The sequence below is a fragment of the Podarcis erhardii genome, assembly GCF_964252035.2.
Source record: "Podarcis erhardii genome assembly, chromosome: 7".
NCBI lineage: Eukaryota > Metazoa > Chordata > Lepidosauria > Squamata > Lacertidae > Podarcis > Podarcis erhardii.
Genome location: NC_138511.1, coordinates 58,208,013 through 58,235,624, shown reverse-complemented (window position 1 = coordinate 58,235,624; position 27,612 = coordinate 58,208,013). Strand labels below are relative to the sequence as shown.

General features: G+C 50.1%; 3 protein-coding genes across 3 annotated transcripts; 1 reads left to right on the top strand and 2 right to left on the bottom strand.

Annotated features, from left to right (window-relative positions):
• Window positions 1–2,511: 2,511 nt before the first annotated feature.
• Window positions 2,512–6,809, top strand: MANEAL (mannosidase endo-alpha like; the record flags this gene model as incomplete). The annotated part of the gene is made up of 4 exons (XM_081872463.1): window positions 2,512–2,992; window positions 3,980–4,089; window positions 4,886–4,962; window positions 5,573–6,809. 4 exons carry the CDS (start codon window positions 2,512–2,514, stop codon window positions 6,207–6,209), a joined length of 1,305 nt encoding a protein of 434 aa, XP_081728589.1. The 3' UTR covers window positions 6,210–6,809.
• A 417-nt stretch (window positions 6,810–7,226) lies between these two features.
• Window positions 7,227–10,348, bottom strand: YRDC (yrdC N6-threonylcarbamoyltransferase domain containing). Its single transcript, XM_081872479.1, has 5 exons — window positions 9,842–10,348; window positions 9,526–9,640; window positions 8,536–8,655; window positions 8,144–8,286; window positions 7,227–7,815 (listed from the first exon to the last, which is right to left on the bottom strand). The coding sequence occupies exons 1-5, from the start codon at window positions 10,225–10,227 to the stop codon at window positions 7,719–7,721; spliced, it is 861 nt and encodes a 286-aa protein (XP_081728605.1). The 5' UTR covers window positions 10,228–10,348; the 3' UTR covers window positions 7,227–7,718.
• Window positions 10,349–11,744: 1,396 nt separating this feature from the next.
• On the bottom strand, window positions 11,745–27,601 carry MTF1 (metal regulatory transcription factor 1). The gene is made up of 11 exons (XM_081872217.1): window positions 27,457–27,601; window positions 26,227–26,687; window positions 23,069–23,307; window positions 21,826–21,957; window positions 20,951–21,024; window positions 20,383–20,516; window positions 19,262–19,339; window positions 18,891–18,993; window positions 17,838–18,349; window positions 17,589–17,652; window positions 11,745–16,309 (listed from the first exon to the last, which is right to left on the bottom strand). The coding sequence occupies exons 2-11, from the start codon at window positions 26,635–26,637 to the stop codon at window positions 15,825–15,827; spliced, it is 2,232 nt and encodes a 743-aa protein (XP_081728343.1). The 5' UTR covers window positions 26,638–26,687; window positions 27,457–27,601; the 3' UTR covers window positions 11,745–15,824.
• Window positions 27,602–27,612: the final 11 nt, after the last annotated feature.

Genomic DNA, 27,612 nt, shown 5'->3' with positions numbered 1-27,612 from the left:
TTCTTGATGTGCCTCTTGCGAGACAGCACTCTGGATGGAGGGGCAGCAAGGCATTCCATGAGGCAAGCAGAATCCCTGGCACTTGGGGGGGGTTGCTATTTCCTGTCTTCTCTCCCCACAGTGATAAAGTGCCATCTAATGCCCATCTACCAAACTGCATCCAACAGGAAGATACGCCTCCACCAGCATCTACTGTCTTTTGTCTAGTGCAGTGGCAAAGTGGGTTGCCTAAGGGGCTTTTAAGAGGAAGGGGATATTAAAGACTACCAGACTTTGAAAAGCTGGTATCACTGGATCAAGTTCATCAACTTCATCAAATTATTTAAACTAAATAGTTTTAATTGGATTTTGAATAAATGTGCAACTAATTGTTACAGCTTTAAACTTTGATCCCATTGTTGATTTCTTCAGCTTGTGCAAACCACTATTCTGAATGTTTTTATAGGGTAGGGTAGTAGGTACTGGGGGGGGGAATTATGGAACCAAGGAAGCAATGGCCTGGAAATGTTTGGGAACCACTAATCCGGTGAACTCTGCTTATCATGTAAACTGAGGTCCAGAACTAGAAGAACAATGGAGTAGGCAGAGGATGAGCAACAGTGCCACCCAGCAGGCATTCATCTGGCAGGGACTCCCTTGTGAGAACAGAACAGAGCCCCGCCGCATACAGAATGGCAGTGGTAAGGCCCAGGTTTCCCTGGCCACCAGCCTCAAAGGGAGTGGCCAGTAAGAGAGACCTGTGCAGAAGATTCCCACTACAGCAGACCTGTATCACAAGATCTGGCAGAGGATGCTCTCTCCAATACCATGCAGGGAAACCGATAGGGTGTGACCCCCCCCCCCAACAGTCCAACTCCAGTTGGCTTTCCTCCACTGGCATTTCCAGTTCTTTGCATGTAATGCAAGGCTGCCAGGGCACTCATTCAGCTGAGCCCAAGCACCACACCCAGTAATTCATCCCTGGAAAGACCCAGACTGATACCTTGCTCCTCCTCAGCCCAAGCAAGTCATATTTCTTCAGAGTATCTCATCACCCCTGGAGTACAGGGAACTCCTCCTTACACGAAGACACTCCCTTCTAGTTTCTTGTAGGGGCAACTAACGGGGGGGGGGGCAACTAGCAGCACTCCTCAGTGACTGAACTGGGATATAAAGGTTCCAGTGGTCCTCAAGCTCCTCTAAGCTGAAGAATAACCATGCAAAGAATTGGAACCTATGGGCAGACAGTGTTGATATTTTTGCAGAGGGGTCACACATGCTGTCAGTTGACTGCCCACCAGCAATCCAGCCACTGCATTCTGCACCAGCTAGAGCTTTAGGACCAGACTCCAGGTGGTGCCAGAAGGAACAGGCAGCATCGGACCGTATGCTGGCACAACCCAGTGTGTGTGTGCGGGGCGCGGGCGCGGAGGGCACCCTCCACGCGCCACAGTTCAGGGTTAGGAGTGGGGCGGGAAGCTGCCAAGGTGGGTGGACGTCAGAATTGTCGCCGACTTTCCTGCTCTTCTCCCCCAGGTCAGGCCTGATCTGGGGGGCGGAGCTGCACCAGGCACAAGCGCCGCAGCCAAGGCGCAGCTCCTTCTGGCACGGAGCCAGGCTCCAATGAAGGAGCCTGCTGTGGGGGCGACTGTTTGCGCCCCCATTCAAAATTGCGCCTGGGGCCACGGCTCCCCCTTCCCCCATGCTACGCCTCTGGGAACAAGAGATTTGCTATCCTGCGATGTGTCAATGCACTGTCCAAGGCAGAGGAGCTCTCCAGCTGAAGAATCGACTTGCAATCCTCCACTTGTGTTTTGCCCTCTTCTTGGGGCTATCATTTCCCCGCTTTTTTTTTTTTTAAGCATGTACCCTCACACCGCCTGCTGTTCTTGAGAAGAGCAGGCTGCACATCTCTCTCTCTCTCTCTCTCTCTCTCTCTCAGCGCACCCACGTGAATGCAGAAGGCCCAAGTAGGGATAGGGAGCACCTGTCAGCCAGCACCACCAAGACTGAGTTGGATGGCTCAACGGCAGATAGAGGCTTGCTGGGCTCCTCTGGCGACTTAGGGCTGGGCACAGCAGCCGAATATGGCTTATACTGTACAGTTCTAACGGGTACCCTTCCTGGTGCAGGGGAACTCTCTGTTCAACATTTCGGTCATCGCTGCAATAACTGCCATCAGCCCTTCTTTCCGCGGCTCGCCGCCTGCCCAGTCCTCTCCCTCGTGAGAAAAGACGCCCGTGCCTGGAATAGGAGCTGCCGTGCCTTGACCCAGGCCCAGCGCAGTCTGGCTGGACAATGAGAGGTTAACGCCGGCCTCCTCCCCCCGCCCCTATGCATGGACCGTACCATCCAACGGCCGGGAGCGGGGGGAAGAGTGCGCGTCGCCCGGCCTGCCGCCCGTTGGGCTCTTCCGCCTGGGAGGGCAGGGCGGGAGGCAAACGGGCCCAAGTGCCGCGCCGGCGCCTCGCCTGGGCCGTTAGCGGGGAGGCTGCCCGCCCAGGCCGGCAGCAGCTGGGGCTCGGGGCCGGGATGGTGCGCCTGCGCCGCCGCGCCTGCCTGGCGCTCTTCCTCTGCGCGCTCTTCGTCCTGGGCGCCCTCCTGGCGCTGCGCACCCTCAAGCCCCCACCCGACGACCCCCGGCGCCGCCGCTTCCCGGGGCCCTGGCCCGAGGAGAAGGAGGCCAAGGAGGCCCCCGCCCGAGCCGACTCCCCCGCGCCCCCGCTCGGGGCGCAGCCCCCGCCCGACCGGGACGCCCCGTCCGTCTCTTCCTCGCTGCACGTCTTCTACTACACGTGGTATGGGACGCCGCGCTTCGACAGCCGCTACCTCCACTGGGACCACGTGATGGTGCCCCACTGGGACCCCAAAATCTCGGCCAGCTACCCGAAAGGCCGCCACAGCCCCCCCGAGGACATCGGAGCCAGCTTCTACCCGGCCCTCGGGCCCTACAGCTCCCGCGACCCGGCAGTCCTGGAGGAGCACATGCGCCAGCTCCGCGCCGCCGCCATCGGTCAGTGAGGGCGCGTCCCCAGCCGACCGCGGGGTAGGGGTGCGGAGAGGAAGGAGGCCGGGGGAGGGGTGGCAGAGGCCGAGCACCCTACAAGACCCCGAGCCCCGCTCAGAAGCTGCCCCATAAAGCCCCTCGTCGCCCCTTGAATCAGCGGCTGCTGAAATCTCTGGGAGCATCCAAGGCCGCAAAATGTCCCTCATATCACAGAGGGGAAGCCCAGAGATGCTCCTCAAAGGATAACAGCCTCCCCTGCCAGCAACTCGTCTAGCTTTGGCGGGTGGGAGGGGGGGTTGGAAATGCCATCTGCGCTAGCGGCATCCAAAGCCAAAGACCTTTCTTTTTTTTCCTCTGGGGTTTCCAGGCAACCCCAAGAGGCTGGAGTCTGAAATTTCAGCATCTGGACCTCAGATGAAATTTCAGCACTGCCTTGTCCTGGACAGCTCCTCCCCCATCACCACTTTTGCTGCAGAGGCCAGATGTCTTGCTATTGGCAGGCACGGAACAAGGGATCAGGAAAGAGAGCCTACCGAGTCAGAGCCAAATATCCTGTTCTCACAAGAGCCAATCATATGCCTGTGGGAAACTGCAAGCAGGATTTGGGGGCAACTGCTATACAGGACAACAGCTATACCCAAGCATTGCTTGCCTCCAGCTGTGATGGCAGAGCATAGCCTCCATGGTTAGCAATCAATAACCTTTTCCCTGAATTTGTCTCAACCTCTTTTAAACCCATTCAAGTTGGTGGCCATCACTGCGTCCTGTGGGAGGGAGTTCCATAGTTTCTATGCATCAAGTGAAGAAGGGGCAGGTTAGTTCTTTGAGGGGTGGGGGCTGGTAGGTGCAATGGTTTTGACTATCTTTTTGGCCTAGCAGGCTTTCAGCATCCATATTTAAGGGGGGCATCATCATCTTCAGATTGTAAAGAGGCCAGATGCTGAAGGCAGTCTTAGCTCCTGCAGGTGGGCACAATCCTCTCTGTCTCTGCAGGAGTCATGGTTCTGTCCTGGTACCCCCCTGGCCTAGCAGATGACAACGGTGAACCCTCTGAGAGCCTGGTGCCCTTCATATTGGACGCCGCACACAGATACGCAATCCAGGTGCCTGTTGTTGCCACTGCTTGGGGCTATTAGGCGAGTTTTATGACAGCTGTTTCCAACTATGTGGCAGCCAGGGTTGGTGGGGGTTCCACTCATGAGCAGTCATCCACGGTGCAAGGGGAAACTACAGGGGATCCCTGTTAATTGGTTAGCTTCTCCCTGCTTGAAGCCTTGTAATGGGGTGGCGAAATCTGGAAGTTCATGGAATAAGAATACAGTGGTACCTCGGGATGCGAACGGGATCCGTTCCGGAGCCCCATTCACATCCTGAATAGAACATAAGTCACAATGGCGCGTCTGCGTGTGCGGTGTTTTGCCACTTTTGCGCATGCGCGTGACATCATTTTGAGCGTCTGCGCATGCGCGAGCGGCAAAACCCGGAAGTAACGCGCTCTGTTCCTTCCGGCTTGCTGCGGAGCGCAACCCGAAAGTGCTCAACCTGAAGCACATTCAACCCGAGGTATGACTGTAGTATTACAGAGCCATGCTTGCCTGTGACAGTTCAGTCTTTTCTCTCTCCACCCCTAAAACTGATTTTGATACATAAGAAGGAACAAAAATGGAGGGAAAGAATGAGTCTTACATGGCAGGTGGCTGTCCAACTTCTGTTTAAAAACCTCCAGTGAAGGAGAGTCCACCACCTTCCTTTAACAACTTTTGACTGTTGTGGTGAAGGGATAGGACTAATGTAGGTGGGAGTGGGGGTGGGAGATTACTCCTGCAGTTGCTGCTGCCCACTGACTGTGTGGCTGGGGGTGCTGCACAACTGCTGCTGCCCCGTGTTCCTTTTCTGCAGGTCACCTTCCACATACAGCCATATAAAGGGCGCGACGACAACACTCTGCACAGCAATGTGAAATATATCATAGACAGGTAAGTACAGTACTCAGAGGCCCAAAGATGACAACAGCCAGAGTCCAAATGACAAGAAAGTGGCCAATTTGGAAAGCAAAGGGTTAAAAAGATAGGAGAGGCCATTCCTACCCTTGAGAGGCTTGGGTAGAACAAAGGGCCACTTTTGCCTGTGTGAAACCCAAGAACACAGGGCTGAAGGTGAGCGTTGCTTATTTAATAAATAGTGTTTAAACTGTAAGTTTTAAATGCTTATTGAATTTGTGGCAATCTGCTCTTTTGGCTGGAGAAAAATGGCCGCATATGAAAACCTAAAAACCTTCAGATACTGGTGATGCAGTCAGCCTGCTGGGCTGGCTGGAAGGGGGAGAAGCTGGCTCTTTGCTCAGTATTTGCTCTTTGCTCCCTGTCAAAGGACCCCAGTGCTGGAGAGCTCAGCTTTCACTGGGTATCTGTTGGCAGACAGAGAATCAGAGAAACTGGAAGCGAAGAGTGTGCTGATGCAACATTCAGAGCAGGGAAAAACCAGGCAACCTGCCTTCTCTGCTAAGAGCAGGACCAAGTTTCTCTAGGCTGCTTGTGGACTTATAAGGCCAAATGTGGGGCATTAAACAGCCTATTATCTTGGCAGGTACGGAACACATGATGCTTTCTACAGATACAAGACCAGCACGGGCCGGAGGCTGCCTTTATTTTATATTTATGACTCGTACCTTACGCCACCCGAAGCATGGGCAAACCTGCTCACCCCTTCCGGCTCCCACTCTCTCCGCAACACCCCCTATGACGCCGTCTTCATCGCCCTGCTGGTGGAGGAGGGGCACAAGCACGACATCCTCTCCGCCGGCTACAACGGGCTCTACACCTACTTTGCCTCCAACGGCTTCTCCTACGGCTCTTCCCACCAGAACTGGAAAGCCATCAAGGCCTTCTGTGACTCCAACAACCTCCTCTTCATCCCCAGCGTGGGCCCTGGTTACATCGACACCAGCATCCGCCCCTGGAACAACCACAACACAAGGAACAGGGTAAACGGCAAGTACTACGAGACGGCCCTGCAGGCCGCCCTCATGGTGCGCCCGGAGATAGTCTCCATCACGTCCTTCAATGAATGGCACGAAGGCACCCAGATCGAGAAGGCCACGCCGAAGAAGACCCTGACCCGGCTCTACTTGGACTACTTGCCCCACCAGCCGGACATGTACCTGGAACTAACCCGTAGGTGGGCAGAGCACTACAGCAAAGAGAAAGAGCAGTGGCTCATGTGAGAAAGCTGTGGAGGGTTGATTCTCCTGGGCACGAAGAGACCCAGAGAGAAGCTGGTAGCCATTCAGGTGGAGGAAGCTGCTCTCAGAGCTGTAAGTTTCTGGAACCTGGGTGAAGAGGGATGAGCTGCATTTCATGTTGAAATACCTCTTGAGAGGTTTGCTATGCTCCTGCAGGGCAGCACACCGATATACGGCTGTGCAAAACTCCCCAGATATAGTTGGGCTAGTGCTCTTGCAATCCTCCTCACTCCAAGCCCTCAGCTTTCCTTAAAAGAATAAATCTCTTTGCCTGCTGCAAGCCAAGAGGACAATGCATTTCAAATCTGAGTTCTGCAGGAGGTGCTAAACTGAACAGCACATCCCTGTTACTATTCAGTTCCAGGGATATTTATTCCTTCTCTGCTGCCACTGCTACTTAGACCTCTACCCTGTTGCTGCTCCCAGCAAACATAACCTGATGGAGCCCTACCCTTATTAAAAAAACAAAACCTAGACAATTTGTGTATGCAGGAAAGTTCTCAGAAACCACATGCTGTATTATGTCTTTGGAATTCCAATGATCAGAAATGCACCCAGTCTTGCAATAAAACAAGAACCTCACTGGTGTTGGCATTTATTCCTTCAAGACAGGCAGCAAGAACAGAAAAAGTGATGCTCCAGTGACCTAATGGGGCGTGGAGTTTTGGTGTTTGCTTCAAATGGAGACTGCTCCTTAATAGCTTGTTGCAGACTTTGTGGAGTGAGTTGTGCTGTACTCCATCCTATGAATAGTTTGGGGGCTGGGCTGGGCTGGAAAGACGAGCAAGTGTGTTGTTTGGGCCCCATGCCTGCAGTTCAGGCAAAGTTACTAAGTGAACTCTACAGTGGTTGCATGGGGAAAATGAGCTAGATTCTCATTTTACCATTAATCCTACACCACTAGGATTATCAATACTGTATGTCACCCTCCAATAGGTAATTTCCCCCCAGTCTTAGAATTCCCCACCTTCCGCATACTAAAGAACATGGAGGCCAACATGCACTAGGTTTCCATTTTAATGATATTGGTCAAAAACGCAGCCTGTTGCTTCCCCGTCAGTGGCTGGTCTGGTCTCTGTTTTCAGTAGAGCTGGGTTCAAGGCAGTTTGGTCCCCCCTGGTCACAGGCAAGCTCCACCTACCAGGGCCCCTCAAAATGCATCTTCCTGCTTTTCTATACACTCCATGATTGTCAGCTGCACTGTCTTGTTCAAATGCTTCAACCCCTCCAGGCCAAGTGTTCAAGGGATAGAGAGGACAGACTTCCTAAAAGGGAGGGATACTTAGGCACAGAAGTGTGTGCCCCTCCCTAAATCCAAAAGGAAATGCCAGGAAGGAGAAAATACTTCGGCCCCAGCAGGGCCAGATCCTTCTGGAGTCACAGAAGTCAACTGGGAAAGGAGGGGAGGCTCCCTTTGCACCCAAGAAGGGCAGAGTTATACTTTCCAGGACAAGGCTCTTGTAAACAGCCTCCTGATATGTCACACACCATCTACTTGCCCAGAGACTGTGTGAGTTGACCACATATAGGCAGATCAGCTGTCAGGCCATACTTGACTGCCAGGATCTCAACGGTCTGAATAAGTGCACTGCAGAAAAGAAAAGAAGGAGTAAGATGCTGGGGACAAGATCTGCATTGTTTACAGCTTAATATTCTTGAAGGCTAATTTAGCATCATCTGTGTGTTAAATGCAAAGTCAAAATAGGAGGTTTGACCCAATTCACAAGGCACTCCACCTGCAGGAGTAAGCAGGTGTGCTTCTTGGAATCATTTGCAGCAGGAGCCTGCCTCCTTTAGGACCACCCCCCCCCAAGGACCACTGTCCTAGGGCTAAATAGTTCCATCCTATTCAGAGGAAGACAACTCTGCAGCCTACAAATGCCACTCAGGTGGAGAGGAGGCTGTGTGAGGCTTACCATCCTCCCCGGATGATCTTGAACTTGCCAGGAACAGAAAGGTCAATCACGGTAGAGCCTAGGCGGGACTCTGGTCTATGGATGTCCCCAGTGGGGCCCCCATCAATTACAAGTGACAGGTGAGGCCAGAGTTCTTGGAACTCCTGAAATATAAAAGAAGAGCATAAGAGCTTAGCAGGCTCCTGAGCCAGTGTGCGCCACAAGATGCTAATAGCCAACCACCACAGAGAAAAGGGTACCATAAGCTCCTGCTTAGACACACAGTGGCTTTACCCTCTGAGAGGAGCAAGCCAATTAAAACAAAATGGAACATAATGCCTTTCCCTGGGGACTTGGAGAGCCACCCAGGCTTCCATTATCATCCCGTCCTACAGGTTTCAAGCAGCCCTTACCGTGACTGTGAGGGAGCTTGCCCCCTGACTGATGTTTGCGCTTGTTAAGGCCAGAGGGCCAGCACACTCCCTGGCCAGCTCCCTGATGAACCAGTGACTGGGGATGCGGACACCAACTAACTGTGACAAAAGCGGGGTGGGGGAGAGAAAGAGATGAATGAGTACCACTACTTACTTTTAGCTTTTATGTATATATAGTTTTAAAAGGCAAGATATTTATACATGCATGTATATGAAAGCATGCATACATGTACAGTATATGCCCCACTTTCCACTGCACAACAGCATTCAGGATAGCTTACAGTGAAGTCCAACACAAGTTAAATTCAGTAAAAAAAAAAACGTAAGAGGGCAGGTGTAGCAAATAAGACAAGAAGTTCATCTACCAAAACACAGGAAACCCCTTAACACACTAAATTAAATGCCTGCTGGAATAAGAATATAAAAAGGCTAGGCAACAGAAAGGGGGATCAACAAATTTCCTAATGCACAGACACAGAGAAATTCCTAAGTAGTCAGCCTCCACTACTACCACCAGGTCATGAAGAGCATCCCTAGCAGATCTTGTGGGCAGGTTGGTATGGAGATTTCCCCACTCTGCACTGTGAGAAGAACAACCCACATACACCCCCTCCTCATTTGAATAGGACAGGAAGTAGGAATCTGTTGCACCTTTATCCCACCCATCTCAGAATGCAGCCACCCCTCCCAGGCCACATAACTAAGTGAAACTCAAACAGGAAAAGAAGTAGCCATGCTTAGCTTGAGACTTGCAGTTCGGCAATAGCTTTAAAAAAAATAATACCGAGGAAAATTAAAATCTCCACTAATATTCCCAACCAATCAGATTTGCCTTTTAGCCTGGAATGGAGGAAGGTCCACTCTGATGTCAACCTAAGAGCACACCCAACTGGTAAGCACCCTATTGGGAAAATGGGAGCTCTCCAAAAGGTAAAAGGGTCTCTATAGAACTTGCTAGCCAAGACTCACTGGGGTGAAGGGGTTCAAGTCTTTGTTGAGGGTGTCTGAGCGCTCCAGGACCAGCGTCACTGGCCCAGGAAGGAGTTCCTGCAGCAGCTTGTCAGGCACGCAAACGTTACAGTACCTACAAAAGGGGAAGGAGAAAGTATGCACAAGGTGAGCCCATCCTCTGTCACGCAGCCAAAGGCAAGCAGAAGGGGCAGAAGCGGCCGGGGGCCCTATCCACCGACTTCCCTGCTTCGCCGAAGGAAGGAGGAGGAGAGGCGGAGGGAGGGCCACCCCCCCCATTGCAAGACCCCCACCTCCTTCGTCGACCCCGCCACACCTGTAGACGTGCTCGACGTCGGCGAGGCAGATAGCGAGGGGCTTACTGGCGGCGCGGCCCTTCAGGCGGTAAACGGCCCCCAGCGCCCGCGAGTCCTGCGCCAGGCAGGCCACGCCGTAGACCGTGTCGGTGGGCAGCGCCACCAGGCCGCCCTCGCGCAGCGCGGACGCCGCCGCCACCAGCGCCGACTGACGGTCCGGCCCGGAAGCCGGCAGAGGCATCGGCAGGGGGACCCTCGCCATGGCCGGCAGTCCAGGAACGGAAGGTGCGCCCTCCTCACAAGCAGCAGCCCCGCCGCCGCCGCCGCTCCAAGGTCTGACAGGGAAGGACGAGGAGCACCAGCAACGCCGGAGCCTCAGACGAAGCAGGAGAGGCGCTCTGTACATGCGCAGAAGGAAGGGCGAAGGCGAAGGGGTCCCTCTCTGGCCCGCGGCTCAGCCAGTCAAGCGAACACGACGACACTCGCCGCTTCGCCGATCCCCTCCATCCGCCTGGCGCTGCTGCCTCGCACGGGGACACTTCCTGTGTCGCAAGCCGCGGCCATGACGCAACTTCTGCCCGGCGCCGGCTATCGGGGCGGAAGGAGTGGCGGCGCCGCCCAGGAGAAAGCCGAGAGAGGCGATAACCCTAGACAGTCCCGAGCAAGCACTGCTTCCGCTCCTTACAGGAAGTTTAGGCTCTGCGTGAGCCCCCGGACGCCAATTGTAGACCATAGACGTGTGAAGTGGTAGACTGACCTCGCCTTGGCTTTCCCAGGGGACAGAGTCCGCCTATGTGTCTCGTTGCCCGAGGCGTGCTAAGAGGCTCGCCACTCTGCGGCTGCGCAGTTGCTTTCTTCCCCTGCTAGCCGGGTGGAGCTCCGAGAACCGGACTGGGTTGGGGGGCTGCGGAGGCACGACCCCTCCTCACACGCGCCATCCTGGACAGAGGCGGGGGGGGGGGGAAGGACATGGAACCCTCTGAGACACACACGCGCCGCAAGCGGCCGTTATAATTAGTAACATAATAGTTGCTATAAATAAAAGGTGGAGGTTGCTCGGTCGCAGCCTAACACCCCAACATTATTATTAATAGGTGCTAAGGATATAAGTACTATTATTAATATTAGTACAAAGTTATTAATATAATTAGAAGTGTCCAAAGGAGAGAGCAGCCAAGCACCATAAACAAGCAGCAACTGAGGCAGCTGAGAGAAGCGTTTGCCCCTTGGGCTCCTCCTAGTGATTAGGCAAAGCGCCCCCCCCCGCCCCCGTTTCACCCAGGTTCCTCCTCAGCACTAGTCAACCAGGAGGGAGAGGGAGCATTCTCTAAATGGGGCGCCACCACAGAGAAGGCTCCACCCTGCCTCATCGACTGATCAGGTTTGCCCTCGCAGGACACACGGTGAAAATTAAGAGCCCATCTAGTCCAGCATCCTGTTCTCACAATGGCCAGCCAGGTGCCTGTGGGAGAAGCCCTCTACAATGCATTACAGTAGCTTAGTCAGCAGCTTTCCAGAGCATGGGGCATTGTGGATGCACTAACCACAAACTAAAGATGGAATACCTCACGGGGCAATGTCACTCTTCTGGGTCTTGGGTCAGCTAATTATTGGATTAAATCCCCAGCTACCACTTCCTCCTAAACTTCAGCTCAGGCAGACTGGAGCACTGCATTCTTGCCTTCTCCAGTACATTGAAACACAAGCAGCTGCATTATCCCAAGTCATACTTTTGGTCCATTTAGCTCAATATTGTCTAAGTGGGTCTTCAGAATCTCAGGGAAGCCTTTACTTAATTTCACCTGAAAATACCAGAAATCGAACACCAGGGACCTTCTGCATACAAAGTGCATGCTCTGTCACTAAGCTGAAACCCGCTGAAAATAATTCCCATCACCTCCAGAAATGATTCGTCCAAAGGCACCAGATTTAAATAAGCATTTAATTAGGATCCCTGTGGTATTAATATTGCTTTCAATTAAAAAATTAATTTCCACTTCCTTGCAGGTATTTCAAAGTACAATATTAATTTTATACAAAATGGAGCAGTTAAGCAAACACGGTTATTTCACATTTTACATTCTTCAAAAATACAAATTCATGTTTATGCTTCTGGGGTTTTGGAGAGGCTCTTCCTTTGGAAGTACTGTACCTGTAACTAACATCTTCACATCACTCAATGCAAGGACATTTGTTCCCATGTTTCAGTTAAATTAAATTGGTTTAAACACAAAACACATACTCCTGAGAGAAACTGGCAACTTCAAATGATCTCCGCTTCACTCCTTGCATAGCTCTGGAATGAAGCCATAGCAATGCCATGTGTTGTTGTGGAGGAAATCCGGGCTAGGAGGGGAGACCCAGAAAGGCACTTTGCAAAAGTTACCCGAGAGCCTTTGGGGGCCTCCAATTACACCACAATAGGGCACAAGCCCACACACCATGTGGGAAGGTGGCAGTTATGGGAAAGGGGCTTGAAATTCCCCCTTGTGCAAGGTTTTTCTCTCTCCCCCCCCCCACCTCTATCTCACACATGCAGTCTTAACAGATGGTGACATCTCCCTACCCAGTGACTGGGAAAGAGGCAGCCTAAACCCTCTCTCAGGTACCCCAGGAACCTTAACTTCTGTCTCCACCAGAATGAATGGCAGCTCCTTCCCATTTCCCCACAAAAAAGAGCATTTGGAAAGACACAACACTGCAGAGCAAAGGAATGAGTCATTTCTATTAACAGATTGCAGAAGAAGAAAAATTAAAATATCTCCCTGGGCTTTACCAGTGAAGTTCATATGAGGGGAACAAAAAGCCAAAACACCCATTTGTTAAGGAAAGTAGAAACTGCATTTCCTTGAAAGTGTCCACTGCATAGAAACCATTTTTGGCCAGCATGCATACGACTAAGAAGACAGTGTGGGCTACACACTGTTTCCACAAACAGACACACACACACACACCCTACATAAATATCCAGTTTCCTTGGCATTTCTCAGTGCAGAACCAGAGTCCAAACCTCCAAATGAAACAATGTAAGATGGAAAAAGCTGAAAGGTCAGCCCCCAACCCAGCTACATGGGATGCTTATTTAAACAACAAAAACCCAAAAGTGGAGACACAATTTCTAAAAGACATAAAGGAGAAATAATACTCTGATAAAAAAAAGAAAAATCCAGAGTGTGTAATGTTAAAAAGAATAAGCTTTTCCTTTTGTGGTTTTGCAGAGGGTAGCTAGCAGGCAATGCAGCTGCCTCCTTCTGTGTCTCTTATTTCTCAAGAGTAGGTTCTCTCGTTGGCACCTTTAGCATTTTGAATAGCTCACTTCTACAGATCAGTCACTAGCAATGTGCTTGGAGAAGGTGCCAGAGGAAAATACCACTCCTTTTTGGGAAATGAAGGGTTTTTCCAGTTTTGCAGTAGAGACCCTTGCAGTGCAGTAAGGCAGGAATGTGACATCCACCCTAGAAGGTGCCGCATGCCAATGTAAGGACGGCTTGCATCTGCCTCCCTGCCCTCCACTTCCCTTTCTGGGGCATTCAGAAGACAAGGATGGCAGCTGCGACCCTATGAAAGTATCCAACTGTAACCAAAGTCACCTCGGAATGAGTGAGTGACCCAACCTGATCCCATTCAGTTCAGGCTCCTAGTGGAAGTTTTGCATAGACTGGACATTTGCTTAAAACATGCATAAGTCTGAAGAAGGCAGAGCACACAGCTTAGCCAGTTCCCACATCAATTCTGTTAATCTCTCACACACACACATGGACACGCATTGGACGCACACACAGAGCATACGAGGACTAGCTACACATATTGCACAGAGGTTAAGTGCTCTTTTTGCGTAACCACATTTAACTTTTACTCAGAGGGGGTAAAGGGGAGAAAGAACCCTAATAACTTTGTGAAAAGTTATTTACAAAAGAAAATTGCAGCAGTCAGTTTAAAGAGAACTAAAGTGCATTTTAGGGCCCAGCATGTTAGTGTCATTGGAGGAGCCCCAGCAAAATGTTTCCTTCTCTAAAGTCCAGCAGCAGCTTCCAGCAAATGCAGCAGACTCCACCCCCAGTAGGGTCTTTATAGGGGTCAGAAATAAGTCCTCAGTTGCCCCCTGGTTCCTTCACCTGACCAAGCCACCCAACCCTGAGCCTTCCTGCAGGCCTGGAAGTCACAGACGGTCAGCAGCCCAGGGGTTGAACTGTGCAAAGCCCAGTTCTTGACTGCCCAGCCTGGCACCCTCCCCACGCCTGAATATGGGGTACCTTGGGCTCTGCAACCCTCATCAGCACAGGAAGAGGAGGAGAGGGATTCAAAAGGCTTCAGTCTGTATGGTCAAATTAACAACAACAACAACAACAACACAATAAATAAATAAAGGAACAGAACCCCAAGGGCTGTCCTGTTCTCCACCACCATGTGCAGCCCTCCCAGAGACACCCAAGCAGGGCAGCAATGCCAGATGAAGTTTGCCTAAAGCAGCCTGCAAGACAGGACAGGCTGCTGTCACGGGCAGCTCTCCAGGCTCTGCTCACTCAAGTCCTCAGCTGTTTGCTAAAGTGAGAAGCCCTGCAAAGAGTACCAAGTCCCGCCACACCTGGAGTTCTAGGACAAGCAATTGCCTATGCCCTATGGCCAAGAGGCAGCAGGCCAACCAACTGTTGCAGCCAAAAGATCTCCAGCCCAAGGACAGTCTCTGCCCTGCTACTGCCTAGGATATGAGAGCAGATGATCCTTCTGCTACCCATCAACACACATAAGCCTGCCCTTGAGGCTGGGAGGCCAGGTGGGCTGCTCACACACTTTCAACAGTTGTGGAGAAGAGGGGATTTCAGCAGAGGTAGCTTGTCACTGAAGCTAGACAAACACACACTCAAGTCCCTTCTCCTCCGCAACTCCTGTTGGTGTTCCTGTCAAGCCTGCCATCACCCCACAGCCGCTGTCTGCCAGGCAAATATTCTGCCTACATGATGAATGAAGTCTCCCTTAGAACACAAGGAGGCTGGCTACCAAACAGAACAACACTATGAATGGCATCTATTTTTTTAAAAGTAACAATGGCATATAAATAAAACATTTCCAAGGCTACATTGAAACCTTAGAGGCTTTTGGAGAGGGAGGGAGAGTCCGTGTTAGGATTTTACCCTGAGTAAGTTAGAAGAAAGGATGCCCCTTCCAATGCACAGGCTGAGGGCGGGACTGGGAAGGCTGAACAGTGAAGATGAAACCTAGGGGGGGGACTGGAGGGTTGGGGGAACTGGCCAGCTTAGCACCAGCACTTTCATGAAATGACGCAGCCATGAGACATTCAGGGAATGGGCTTTACCAGAACTAGCTGGGTGGGTCCTAAGTGGCAGAAGCAGCCCCTCCTCACTAGCTGAGTCGTCTACAGGCACCTCTGCCAATCCACCTTTGCAAAGGCCCGACAAGCTTCCACAGGGGCGTTTTTGGGCCCCAGAAGCTGCTGTGTTGGGTGACTGTTTCTGATCAAGCTGCATCAGTGCAAATCCTCTCAGCCCCTGAACTTGTGCAAACCCCCAAGCAGCCCACCTGGAAAGAGGCAGCAGTACTCGCCCTTCCAAGCAGCTAATCTGTCAAAAGATGTGGAAACCACAGGGCCCCTACTCTGGAGCAAGCCGACTGAGTTACATGTGCAAACTCTGGAGAGATGATGAAGATGATGATGATGTGCCTGGCCTGCATTTCAGCACTCGAGTCTCCCCGTCCACCACCTTGCCAAAGTGCAGCTGCCTCTACAACAAGAGATCGCCTCACAGTCTTGCTTCTCCCTCCCTCCCTCCCTCACAAACAAACATTTCTTCTCTCTCCCCCTCCCCCCATAATAGTGCACACTTAGTAGTAAAGGCACCCCCAAGGAGCTGTAACAAGAACCTCCCATGCCCCTGGCAAGGTGCAACCAGAGAGCAGCTGGCCCTCAAAACTCGCTCAGAGTGATGCTTGGGTTCATGTCACAACAAGCCAACGTAATAAAGAGACAGGACTGCCTTCGCCTTTTCACTTGAGGAAGCTGCCACCACGGCCTCCGCCCAGGGCAAGCTCCTCCTCCCCTTGTAGCAGGGCTTCAATTGGAATCAGTGGGGAGGAGGCAGAGGCAGAAGCCTCGGGGCTCTGGAGAGAGAGGAAGTCTGAGACATCCATGGCACTTAGGGAGTGGTTCTGTGAGTCTGAGGGGTTCCCTGCCAGAGTACTTTGCTCGCAAGGAGGCAACGTGGAAGAGAGGGTGGTGGCGGCACCAACAGCAGCAGCAGCAGCAGAGGAGGTGCTGGCAGCCAAGTTGATGGGAAAGGGTTGAGGTGGAGGCGCTGGTGCTGCCGCAGGAGGCTCCCCTGATGCCTTGGAGCCCTGTGAGGAGCAGTTCTGCTTCTTGCTGCTGGCTTTGTCCTTGGCTGAGTCCCGGCAGGCACACTGGCACTGACAGGCTTCCTCCTGCTTGATGATGATCACGGGCACACTCAGGCCAATCTGCTGCACAGAGCTCCCTGGGGACAAACAACAATCAGTTCAGAGGCACCAGCACTCCCCTGCGCCTGTCCATCTGCACCTCTCAGGGCTTCCCAACAGAAATGCTAATGGGAAGAAATGCATGTTTTGCCACCCACCACTGCTGCCAGCCTGTTCTCACATGACATGATTCCCCCACATTCCCTCTCTCCCTCTGCATGCCTGACACCAGGTGCAAAGCTTGGGTGCTGCTGGGATCAAGTTATGCCCATTCCTGGCCCGAGGCTGAGGCAACAGGAAGTAGCTCAGGTGATGGAACAAAACTGGAGGAATCAGAAACCAAACAGGGTGACACAGACTCTCTAGCAGCCGACCTGGCTGCAGGGTTGTGTCACCCAGTAACCATTTTCTGCTCAGAGAGGAATGAATCATTCTCTCTGGCTCAACTGTTAGTCCATAACCTGGGGTTAAAGTTCACATGGCCCAGTCACTCATAGCTAAAAGGTGCTCTCACAATTTTTCTCCCAGGTTGACTGACTGCTGTGCCACCTAGCTATTGCAGTATGGCAAGAGATTGTATCATCTCACTCCTCAGGCCACTGCATAAGCCACTAGGCCCAATTTAAGGGGTTAATATGAATATTTAGAACCAAGTAGCTTTAAGAGTGGCCTCACCAGTGCCATCCAGTGATCTGGGGAAAGAGGCACCTCACTAGTGCAAAGGACAGGCACCTGAGACACAGGGAATTTTTGGTGGCACATCCACAGCTATGGAACTCCCTCCCAAGGGAAATCAGGAAGCCCCCCCCCCGCCCCTTTACTTGCATTCAGGAAACATATAATTATTTTATTTATCCAGGCATTTGGCCAATAGTTTTATGAAGCTTGTACATGGCTGGTTTTATTTGCTTTCTGTAATATTTCAACAATGCTAACAATGTTTTTATGTCATTTTATTCTTGTGAGCTGGGCTGGGCTCCCTTTGGAATTTATACAATTTATTCATGAAGAATAAATAAATTTGAAATAATATGACAGAGGGACGCACACAGGTCAAATACATGGGAAGGTGATGTATTTCCTTTGATTTCACTCACTGAGAGAAGCGAAGGGAAGCAAATGCCCTGGGATGAGGATTTATCCCTCGCTGAGTGCTAATACACCCCAGAGAAGAAAACTAATGGCAAGTTCCTCAACGTCCCCCTCCCAGGCCCCCTTGCCTGCCTGACATGACACAAGTTCCAGCCCATTCAGCATCTGCCCTTGTGAGTGTCAGTGATGAAAGGGAAGACTGTCATCCCTGGATGTGTCACTTACCTGCATTACCAGCAACAGGAAGGGCAGTGGTAAAGAAGACCTTCTCCAGCACTGGAGCCTGTGGCTTTGGCATAAGGAAAGAAGAAAGACTTTTGAATGCAAGGGCCAAGTCCAGAAATCAACAAACAGTATATTAGTACCCCAGCCCACTCTGGAAACAGGGCAGTGCCAGCTCTACCCCACCTCTAGAGCCCTCAATCCCTCTTCATAACACGTTCTGGGCTGAAGCATGGGATTCAGTTCACTCACCATTTGTTCTTGGTTCTGGGAGGTCCTGCTGGCACCATTCAAAATCCACTGGAGGTTTTGCTCTCCCATGACAATGCTGGACTGCAGAATGGCTGCACTTTGTGATGGGGTGATGGTGATGGTTGGGCTGCCAGCCAGCACAGAGTTCCCTCCAACAGGCACAGTCTGAACCCCACTGGGGAGGACCTCAGCAACACTCGGTGCTGCTGCTGGGACAGGGGGATTCCCAACAGGCTGCGGAGATGCCTGAATGTGCTGTAGGAAGTCCTGGGGGTTGGGTGCAAAGAGTGTGCTATTAGGAGCAGGCACTTCTGGAGACTGGAGGACAGCGGCAGGGGTTCCGTAGGCTGCTTGCTGAGTGCCAGTGGAGGCAGGAAGCAGTGCTGGGGGAGAAGGCTCAGAGATGCCAAGCTGAAGAACAAGTGGCAGAGGCAAAGGAGCAGCTTCTCCGAGGGGTGGCTGGGCAGCAGGGGCTGGGTCTGCATCACCACCAAAATCTTTAACCAAGGTGTCTGCCAAAAGAGAAGCATATGGTGAGAAAGCTCTAGTAGGATCCTGAAAAGCACTTCATGCAGGATCCCAGCTGTGGCCAGGATACGTCTGGATGGTAGCCCAGGCAGAAACAGCACCAGTTTTTATATCAAGAAGGCCCATGGGCATTTGCAAAAGGGAGGCCCCACTGGCCATACACTGCTCTTGCTGTCTGAGATCTGGTGAGACTCGTGGAAGCCACAGACAGAAAACGTAATCACTGCATTTTTATTCAGTGCAGTCCATCTCAGGCTTCCTCAAACAGGCCAATTCCCTTTGGACCTTTTTTCTCCCACCCAGGGCTACCAGAGAGTGTTTTTCTTCAACAGCTTTGCTCTGTGAATTATAGTATGATGCAGCACGTATAATTCCCACCAACCATACACACCTGCACACCTGACACCAAAAGCCTACCAAGACCTCCACTTGTTAAGCTTTTGGGGCAGTTCACTAAGTTCTCTGTGCTGTCCAAGATTAATAATGATCTATGGAGCAAATGAAAGAGAAGATGCAGACTTGTACCTGTGTGCTGAGCGTCTTCCTGATTTACAGGAGGCTCCGGACTCTGGAACATGGACTCAAAAATGCTTGCTGGTGAGATTGTACTCAGGTCTTGTCCATGCATCTGGGGAAAGGAGGGAGCAGTGAGGCATGCAAAGACAGCTGGTCTGTGGTTGAGCCTGGTGGCGAGGCCACCAATACATTCAGGCTGCATTGCTCAGAACAGACATCCCTGAAGCACCTGGCTCAGGGAGATACAAGAAGCCTGCTTGCTTCCAGCCACACCACAGAAGTCCACCACGGGAATGGCAGCAGGTGAGTTCTTTAAAAAATGGCAGAAGGCTGCTTCTATGACCCACACTGTCCACTGTGCTGTCAGAAGAGATACTTACTGGATTTGAATTATCCCGCAGTTCTGAATCTGTGGACATGAGGCTCAAGTCACTGAGACAGAGTGAGTGGTTTGTATCCTGCAGAGGTGGAGAGGAAGCCTACATTAAGCAATGCAGCAGTTGCAACTATGAGCTTGGGTTAGCCCTACAATGCCAGTCTCTTCAAGAGCACCAGTCCTTGACTTATCAACAGTGAGGGTGATCAGAGTCTTAGGCCCAAATACATTTTCTATCTCTTTCTTAAAAAAATTTATGTGAAATGTCACAGATCACTAACTGAGAAAGGCAGCTGGTAGCAGAAGGAAACTACAACAAATGCCATTTATCTCCAAGGATTCACAAAGGCCCTCACTATGGCTGTTGGGATGACACAGGAAAAGAGGAAACTGCCTTGTACTGAGCCAGGCCTTGATCAATAGTTCAGCACTGTCTACGTGGCTAACAGTGACTCTCTGGGATCACAGACAGGGGCTTTTCTGACACTGTCCCTACAAGTCTGAGCTGCTTATCTGTGCCCATCTTTGATGACCTGCCCCTCCAATTTCTTAAGACATGCCTTTTCATTTATTTGAACTCCTTAAAAAGATTGTTGTGCAGAAGCATTCATTTTCTTAGAGGTTTCCCATTTCTCTGTCTCACTAGGATTTTTTGTGATTCCGCTCCTTTTTCAGGAATTCTAACCCTTATTGGGCTACTTTCCCCCATCAGTTTCTCTAGTCTGCATTTATATTCAGTATCCCTATCTAGCATTTCTCTGAACCGAATAAATCAGCATTACTGAAATCCATTACACATCTAACTAGGCTCATCATTAGCCTTCCATAAAAACAAGAATACCAGCATTACGATTATAGCATTAGCATGAAAACATATTTTACAGATACAGACAGTGTTGCTCATATCAAGCCATCAATCTCTTTGAGTGGCAGAGAGTTCCACAGCACGATGCACTGTGTGAAAAAGCAGATTACCTTTCTGCATGCATGTGTAATTTCACCTGCAAAGGTCCCAAAGGGGCTGGATTTCCACAAGAGTTCTGGATACTGACAGGCACTCACCAAGGCACACCATGCTATCTAGTGCACCAATAACGACATTTTCTCTGAGAAAAAGGCACCCACCTCAGAGATGCTGTTGTTGGACAGCATAGCATAGGAGGGCCCCTTCTCGTGTCCCTTCATGTGACTCTTGAGGCTATATTGTGTGCTGAAAGTCTTCTCGCAGCCATCACTGGGACAGAAGAAAGGTCTTTCACCTACAATGGCAAAAATCTATGGATTTGTACACATCCAACACCCTCTGGGTTCCTTGTTGCTCAGCAGCTCCAGGATCGCTAATACTGAGCCAGAGACTAAATCACACTCCCATGCTCAGTGTGTGTAAGGGGTAAGGGGTGCCCAGGAGCCCATTGTACAAGATCCTGATGTAGCAGGCTTCAACACAAAATAATGTGGCCTGACTGTCACCTCATAAAGTGCTTCCTTCTCCTTCCCAAGATATCCTGGGCTGCTTTCAGCAAGGTTGAGTTTATTAAACTTTTAACTGGCCTTTTATTTTGAGTCAGCATCATCTAACCACTCAGACCTATCAGGCAAGCTGCGCCAAACATCTTCTCCATGAGGCCACATCTAGGCTGCAGCTGCTTAGCATTAAGGAAGCAGGAAAGAGATTCAATAGACCCAGCCTTACCAGTGTGGGTCCTGACATGCGTCTTCAGGTGGTGGCTTGCAGCAAAGGCTTTTCCACAGCCATCATGATCACACCTACAGGAGAGGGATGGATAAATCAGCAAGGAGCTTCATGCAGAAACCAGTTCCAATCACACCTCTTGCTTCCTAGCAGCCTCAGGCCATGCATTAATCTGCACACAGGGTAGTGGAAAGTTCTGCAGAAGGGAAGCCCTGCTCTTGAACATGGTATTATAACTTAGGGAAGACTTAAAGAGAGCAAGCAGAACATCCGCCAATGTAGTCTCACAATCCCACTGAGATGGAGCTCAGTGGTTGACCAGGGCACCATCAGCATGGGGCAGGGCTCCTGGGCCTTTGAGGACCTGCAATGAGAGAAAACCCTGCACCGGTGACTTCTCCCACTACTGCAGTACTGGGACTGCTGCTGAAATTCTCCCTCCTAAGCAGCAAAGTGGTGGGGACCCCCAGGTGTTGCTACATTACATTACAACTCTCCTCACCTGACCTTGGCAACACAAGCTGGGACTGGTGGAAGTGGGAGTCCAACAACATCTAGAGGGCCACCAGTTCCCCACATATGGACTACAACCACAGGGCAACAAAAATACTAGGTGGATGATGATGTATTTGAAAGGCTATATGGGTCCTGCCAGACACACAGGACATTCACTAGAGGTGGACCCAGGGCAAGAAAGCCTCAATACAAACACTTTGCAGGCCAGAGAGGAGTCAAAAGCCATGTGGCTCAAGAGTAAGAGTCCAAAACTCCCATGTAGGGCCAGACAGGAAGCTAGGAGAAACCAGGCCTGTTCTACAGCAGAAGGCTTGACAAAGGACCCAGGATTCATCAGGACCTCCAGCCAGGTGGCTCACCTGAATGGCTTCTCTCCGGTGTGGGTCCGAATGTGTTTCCGCAGGTCACTGAGTGTGGTGAAGTACTTGCTGCAACCCTCTGATTCACAGTTAAATGTTTTTCCCGTGTGAAGCCTCTGATGGGCTTTTAACCTACAAGGAAAGAAGTGGGCTCCATTACCACAGGCCTCTTTCTTCTGAACTGAGCCTCACCAACAAGGGAGGCACAGGGAAACAGCAGCTTCTATCCGAGAAGCAAAATCGGCTAATAATAATAATATTAATAATAATATATTATTTATGCCCCGCCCATCTGGCTGAGTTTCCCCAGCCACTCTGGGCGGCTCCCAATTGAGTGTTAAAAACAATACAGCATTAAATATTAAAAACTTCCCTAAACAGGGCTGCCTTCAGATGTCTTTTAAAAACAGGATAGCTGCTTATTTCCTTGACATCTGATGGGAGGGTGTTCCACAGGGCGGGTGCCACTACCGAGAAGGCCCTCTGCCTGGTTCCCTGTAACCTCACTTCTCGTAATGAGGGAACCACCAGAAGGCCCTCGGCATTGGACCTCAGTGTCTGGGCTGAACGATGGGGGTGGAGACGCTCCTTCAGGTATACAGGACTGAAGCCGTTTAGGGCTTTAAAGGTCAGCACCAACACTTTGAATTGTGCTGAGAAACGTACTGGGAGCCAATGCAGATCTCTCAGGACTGGTGTTATGTGTTCCTGGCGGCTACTCCCATTCACCATTCTAGCTGCCACATTCTGGATTAATTGCAGTTTCCAGGTCACCTTCAAAGGTAGCCCCACATAGAGTGCATTGCAGTAGTCCAAGCACCTTCCTAGCAGTCAAGTAGGCTCCTCTCCAAAACCCTTGCAGGCAGCTTAGAACAGCAGCCTCTCAATTGGAAACTAGACTTTGAGAAATAAACTTCGGAGGAGCTAACAAGAACTGGTGTGTTTGTGAGAGAGAGATTTCTGCAAAGAAAATAGTATTTTCTCCAGGAAAGATGTTTCACTTAATGCATGGGTGGCTAACCTGTAGGTCCCTCTCTGGATGTTGCTAGGCTACAACTCTCATCATCCCTGAACTTTGGCCATGCTGGGGTTTACTTGGAGTTGGAGGTCCAACAACATTGGGAGAGCCACAACTTAGTTGCCCTTGGGCTTAACATTGTGCTTACATCTTTGACATTTCATTTGTGTGTGTATAATAAGGCACTGTCTTGAGAGACAGAGGAGGAAATGCTCCTGCTCTTACCTGTACAGTGTATTGAAGGCTTTTTCACAACCCTGGACATCACACTCAAAAGGTTTCTCCTTGGTGTGGACTCGAACATGAATTTTGAGACTATAGGATGTTAGGAAGGCCTTTCCACACCCCTCTTGGTTGCACACAAAAGTGTACTCCCCGCGGTGTGTCTTCTGGTGGGTGCGCAGGTTACCTGCGGTGCTGTAGGTCCGAGGGCAGCCCTCAAATGTGCACTGGTAACGCTTCACCTGCCAGAAACATTATGTACTTTAAGTCTCCATTCTTGATCAAAGAATCATAAAGGGTTCCACTGTTAACTTCAAGAGTTACCATAAAAACAGCTCTGCTAGATCAGGCCAAAGGCCCATCATGAATACTGGCTGCAAAAAAAAAAGACCCTGTAGGTAGGGGAAGGTTTTAAAGATGTTCCCTCTACAGGTAAAAAAAGAAAGCATGCAAAATGTATCGAAAATAAGAAAGGAAAGGAAAGCTAGTTATAAGAAGAAAACAAATGAACATAAGGGATTATGTAGCTTGTGGGTTTGCACATGCAAAATTTTGGAACCTAAAAAGACTCCTGAAATGGTTGCAGATGGTTAAAATTATTACAAGAGAGACTAGAGATTCCTGCCTAGTTTTGAGAGGCCTAAGGCAGAGAAGTGCATCCCCCAATTCCCTGCAAAGCACTCCCCAACTCCCTCTTCACAGATGTTGCTGCTACTCCTTCTGGTTGAGCTGCTATCACTCCCTTGTGGACTGTGCTGTTTCCAAGGAGAAAAGACCCTGCTGCTGCCACTGTTGTCCCTTTCTCAATGGACCCTGGATTGTCGCCGGTGCTTTAGGCTCAGATATTTTATTCAGCTCTTCAGACTTTGCCCAGTTTGGTGCCACTTACAAACAGGGACAACCGCAGAATGTAATCTTTCTGGATACCTGAAGGGTCAGAGACCTTTTTTGGCAACTGATGCAACATTACTAATTTCAGTGGCTTAACTTAGTTTTTTGCCAAGGTTGCCATGTGCTGCTCCTGTACTCCCATTGCCAGCTGTGGGGTTGATGACCAGACTTTGTAGTTCTGGCCAGGTTCCCAAAGCAGTGAGCAGCACAACTTGCAAAGGAAGCTCCCTTTGGCACAGGGTGCGCTTGTTCTCCATGTGCAGGTCTGAGTTGGTTGGCAACAGAATGTGCAATTAATTGTGCACACGACTCTTCTGTGCCACATGGGAGCACATGGGACTCTGACAAAGGGGCATATGCATCAAATCAAGTTTCCCATTGATATTAATTCATATATTTCCCAAACAGTGACTTCTAAGTTATGTTAATTTACAACTAAACAAAGTATTATTCACACCGGGGTGGGTGGAGAACACCTGTATGCTGGACTATAATTTCCAGCAGCCAGCCTGCTCAATGGCCAGGGGTGACATGGGAGTTGGGAGTCTACCAGCATGGAGAAGGCCATGTCATAATCATATGTGAACAGTAGTTTTTCTTCAGAATAAGTTATTAAATGCTGCCCCCTTCTGTAATTATCAGACATACACAAATATGTATTCTTCCATAGTTTCCCAAGCAGCTGCTTTCAATAATCATCTGAACATAAGGCAATAGACTAGAAGCTCCTGGCGGATTTTGTCCTCCATAAGAGCAGCAGAAAGAGATAGTTAATCTATTATACCTGAAGTTAAGTCAGTCTCAATATTCCTAATTTTTTTTGAGAAGGCAAAAGGTTTATCAAATGAACTTTCAGCCCTTCTCTAAATCTGCAGAAGTACTGGGCTTATATACGGCTGAAGTCGTCAAACCAAACTGTGGCAGTCATATTGAAACCAAAAGAACAGCTTTAAGATCTGCAGACTTAAAACTGCAACCTACGATTTCAAAGGGCCAGAAACAATCTGCTAAGCCCACTTTCTCAGGATTCTGTTTGTGCAGTTTCAATCTACTTCCTTATAAGAGAAGTTCTACTTCTCCTTTACATTTGTGGGTACAGCAGTGGATGTGCTGAACCAATGTCTTGCCTTGGTAATGGTCTTGATGAGAGCCAATAAACCGAAGCACAATTCAGATAAGACTGACGCACCATTAATGGGTGGTTCCCTTAACTGGATGTATGATAACTGATTTAAATGTCAGGCAAAAACAATTATTTTTCGCTAGGACTTTGGCTCTTAATTATCTGTGGCTTTGAGTGGATGTAACGTTTAAATCCTGCCTTTTAAAAATAGGATTTTTCTGTTTTTTAAATCTTAAGCCAGTTTCAATGTATGTGCTTGCTTGTTTATGAATTGAACCAATAAAAATAAAACACCCTTAAATTCAAGATAGATTAATTCATAAAAAATAAAGCTTGAGGAATTTTATTCATTATCAGCACTCCAAAAACTAAAGGTCCTCTTCATTATTTTGTGAGTGATTCCAAGATTTAAGTCAAGAAATATCTCTTAGCTGCCTCTCTAAAGCATACACCCTCCTGCTAATCCATAAATCAAAACTCAGACAGTTCGGAGCTTCTCTCCGTTATTGTCTGTTCTGTCTCACCTATGCACAGTGTTGACTATACATTATTACAGGATGTAGCACTCAGCGCAAACCTTAATAATGTATATTGGTCATAGATTTTTGTTTTCTAGTGCAGAAACGTTTATTTAAAAAATCACACATGGCACACACAGCCCTAGCGATAATGTTCTACTATTGTGAAAACTCCCAAGGCAGGGTGTATAGCATTAAAAAGTAGCAAAAGCTTCCCTTCAACCATGCACTGCTTAGTATGGAAAGTAGGCAAGTCTATATGGCTGCTATATAAGGGAAACCACTGCTCTCTCTCACCCCCAAAACCTGAGAAGCTCTGCTCACTCTTTTCCTAAAGATACTTGGAAATGTAACAGTGCATTTTTGTATTATATAAACCTGACTTGAAGAGCAACATGTGAAAACATCCAGGATCAGCTGAGGCATGGCCTCTCTGACACAAGTATGGGAAAAGGCCAAACACTACAGAATCAGGAAATTTGTTTTCTTGGGCGTTTTCGGATGATGACTTTTCCAGAACTGACCCTGTGAGTTTTAAATGCAACACAAAAAGCAATACAGGCTTCCATACAGTCATATGACAGGCCTCCCGATAGAGGAGCAGGATTAGATTAGAGTCTGCTACTTACTTCTTTCAGTTTCGTCTCAGGGCACTCTGACTGCAAAGTAAGGGTGGCTCCTTCAATGTTTCGTGGCATAGGAGTTGAGCCAGGATTGATCGTCAGATGAATCTGATCCGGAGAAATAATGTGCTGAACATAACCCTGGGACATTCCTTCATGGTCAGCTATCAAAGGAAATCTGTCCTCGTGACCATCAGGCAGAAAAGGCAAGTGATCCCCACACTGCCCTTCATCCTCCTCGTCCTCCAATGGCCCTCGGTCTTGTTCAATGAGGACTGTTGTTCTGTCATACACTGTCCTGGATGAGGATGGGACAAGGCCATTCTTGTCCACAAACCACAACAGTTTATCATCCTGGGCCAAGTCATCTTCCTCCACTTTGTAATAGATGACATTCTCAGGACTGTTTTCCCCCATGGTTTAGTGGCATTCCAGAAGGGTCACAGAATGAACATAAGACAGCTCACCTGTAAAAAGATCACGTAGAACAGAGCAGTCAGAACTCATGAACATTCAGTAAGTAGTACTGTTTTCCATTTGACACCCAATTTACTGTCTTAGGATTCCTTTATTGCACAGTTGCTTCAGTTCTTCGTGCTTTACAAGGTTTTTAAAGTGCAGTGAAGCCAGCACCCTTATATTTTCTACAGATAACTTGAGTCAAAATGTGTCGTGCTAATGTTACAAAAAACATGCATCTTTAAAGTCTTACTTCTCCCTCTCCCCCCCCCCCCCCGCAGCATTGGAGACTTGCTGGGTTTTGCATGGCGCCTTCTGGCTTTTGAAGGAAACAAGCCAACGATATGCGTGTATATACAGTAAATCGACTGCTTGTTAAATTCTGCAAATGTCCCAGCCGAAAGGCTACATTATGTGGGTCACTCTTTCGGTCACCAGGCTGGCTGACTAATTGCCCCTCCCCGCTTAATACTGAAAGAGTCGCAGCAGCAGCAGGAGGAGGAGGCGGCGGCGGCGGCTGAAAAGAGACTCAGCCGAAGGAGGGCTCTGTCGCCCCAACAAGCTCCGCTTCGACAATCCCAAGGAGCTGCCGCCGCGCCCGGTGGGGGAAAGGAATTCGCGGCCCCGCTTCGCCGCCACCCCCGACAGTGACCCACGAGTCGCCGCGTGAGGGCGGCTCTCTGACAGGGAGGAGGAGGACAGGGCCAGCCTCGGGGCAGCCCGAGCTCCAGGCTCGCTTCGCTCCAGGGCCGCCTGTCCGCCCCGCGCGCATCTCACCGGCCGCGTCCAGCTCCAGGCCCAGCCCGGCCCGTGTCAGTGCCATGGCGCCTGCCCGGCTGCCACGCGCAGCCCGAGCGCCAGCACTCGCTCGCTCGCTCGCTCGCCCGCCCGCCCGCCCGCCCGTCAGTTCGCTCGGCTCGCTCGGTCCGTCCG